The 2,182-nt window shown below is 61.2% G+C and overlaps 1 protein-coding gene across 1 annotated transcript; it reads left to right on the top strand.

Annotated features, from left to right (window-relative positions):
• Positions 1-862: 862 nt before the first annotated feature.
• On the top strand, positions 863-1,926 carry LOC122545889 (tyrosinase-like; the record flags this gene model as incomplete). Its single annotated transcript, XM_043684770.1, has 1 exon — positions 863-1,926. A coding segment is annotated over exon 1 (774 nt), but the record flags the coding sequence as incomplete, so codon positions are not given.
• Between the last annotated feature and the right edge of the window lie 256 nt (positions 1,927-2,182).

Here is a 2,182-nt window from a genome sequence, read left to right as displayed (position 1 = left end):
TGAGAGAGAGTGGGTGCATGTTGTGTGTGTGTGTGTGAGTGAGTCAGTGTGGGTGCATGTGTGTGCGCGAGAGAGAGATAGAGAGAGACTGTGTGTGTGACTGTGTGCCTGTGTGAGAGTGTGCGCACGTGTGGCTGTGGCCATAGGAAACTGTCCCATAGTGCCCGGGGATGTGCAGGTTAGGATGGATTAGCCATGGGAAATTGTCCCGTAGTACCCAGGGATGTGCGGGTTAGGGTTGGATCAGCCGTGGGGAAATTGTCCCGTAGTGCCCGGGGATGTGCAGGTTAGGATGGATTGGCCGTGGGAAATTGTCCCGTAGTGCCCAGGGATGTGCAGGTTAGGGTGGGATCGGCCGTGGGAAATTGTCCCGTAGTGCCCAGGGATGTACAGGTTAGGGTGGATTGGTCGTGGGGAAATTGTCCCGAAGTGCCCAGGGATGTACAGGTTAGGGTGGATTGGTCATGGGGAAATTGTCCCGTAGTATCCAGGGATGTACAGGTTAGGGTGGGATTGGCTGTGGGGAAATTGTCCCATAGTGCCCAGGGATGTGCAGGTTAGGGTGGATTGGCCATGGGAAATTGTCCCGTAGTATCCACGGATGTACAGGTTAGGGTGGGATTGGCCGTGGGGAAATTGTCCCGAAGTGCCCAGGGATGTGTAGGTTAGGGTGGATTGGCCGTGGGGAAATTGTCCCGAAGTGCCCAGGGATGTACAGGTTAGGGTGGGATTGGCCGTGGGGAAATTGTCCCCAAGTGCCCAGGGATGTGTAGGTTAGGGTGGATTGGCCGTGGGGAAATTGTCCCGTAGTGCCCAGGGATGTGCAGGTTAGGGTGGGATTGGCCGTGGGGAAATTGTCCCGTAGTGCCCCAGGGATGTGCAAGTTTAGCTAAGTTCAGGGTTAGTGGGGGGAAACCGGATGTGGGTGGGATGATCTCTGGAGGCTCAGTGTTGAGCCGATGGGCCGAACTGCCTCATTTTGCCTTGCAGGTATTGTCCTGATTTGAAGGTACGCCTGGGTGTAGGGCCTGATGCAGGAGTTGGCAGGAGCAGTCAGAGCAGAAGTAGGTGCCAGGGAGCAGGGGGAGTGGTCGGTGTATAAATCCAGCGTGCCCAGTCAGCTACCAGGCATTGGAGGAGCTGCTGGCAGGCATGGCAGTCAGACTGCTCCTGGCGTCAGTGCTGGTGGGCAGCGTGAGTGCACAGTTCCCCAGAGCCTGCACCCAGGCCGGTGCGTTAAAGAGCCAGACGTGCTGCCCGGTGTGGGATCAAGATGGCTCAGTGTGCGGGGAGAAGAGCGGCCGGGGAAGCTGCCAGAGCCTGGTGGGGGCCCAGACGCCCGGGTATTCCGGCCGGGACTTCCGCATGGCCTGGCCCTCCAGCTTCTACAGGAGGCTCTGCATCTGCAACGGCCCCTTCTCTGGCTTCGACTGCAGTGAGTGCAAGGACGGGTACTGGGGCCCGCTGTGCCGGCAGAGGCATCTGACCGTGCGCCGGGCACTCCACGAGATGAGCTGGGCGGAAAGGCGGCGTTTCGTGGACCGGCTGGTGCTCGCCAAGACCACCATCAGCCAGCGCTACGTCATCCTGGTCAGCCACAACACCTCGGAGGCGGGCAGCTCCAGCTTCCGCGATGCCAGCGTCTACGACGTCTGCACCTGGGTGCACTACGTGGCGGCCAAGCCCATCAAGACCAAGGACGATCCCAACTTTGCCCACATGGGCCCGGCGTTCGCCGTCTGGCACCGGCGGTACTTGCTCTTCTTCGAGAAGGAGATGCGGCACCTGACCGGGGACGAGGGATTCTTCCTGCCCTACTGGAACTGGACCCTATCACCCATCTGCGACATCTGCACCGACGGGCTGATGGGGCGCAACGGACCCTCGGGCACGCTGCTGCCCCCCTCGCCCTTCGCCAACTGGGAGGTAAGGTCACTCGGGTGCCAACACATACCCAGAAGAGTGGGGACCAACAAATCACTGACCCAGCGCATCTTCCAGCAGGAAGGGTCAGCCCCGAGGGAGCGCCGCACTGTGGGAGGGTCAGTGCTGAGGGAGCCCCAGACTGTGGGAGGGTCAGCCCCGAGGGAGGCCCGCACTGGGGAAGGGTCAGCCCCGAGGGAGGCCCGCGCTGTGGGAGGGTCAGCCCCGAGGGAGCCCCGCACTGTGGGAGGGTCAGCGC

Source organism: Chiloscyllium plagiosum, unplaced genomic scaffold (genome assembly GCF_004010195.1).
Source record: "Chiloscyllium plagiosum isolate BGI_BamShark_2017 unplaced genomic scaffold, ASM401019v2 scaf_24458, whole genome shotgun sequence".
Taxonomy (NCBI): domain Eukaryota; kingdom Metazoa; phylum Chordata; class Chondrichthyes; order Orectolobiformes; family Hemiscylliidae; genus Chiloscyllium; species Chiloscyllium plagiosum.
This window is presented reverse-complemented; position numbering and strand designations above follow the sequence as displayed.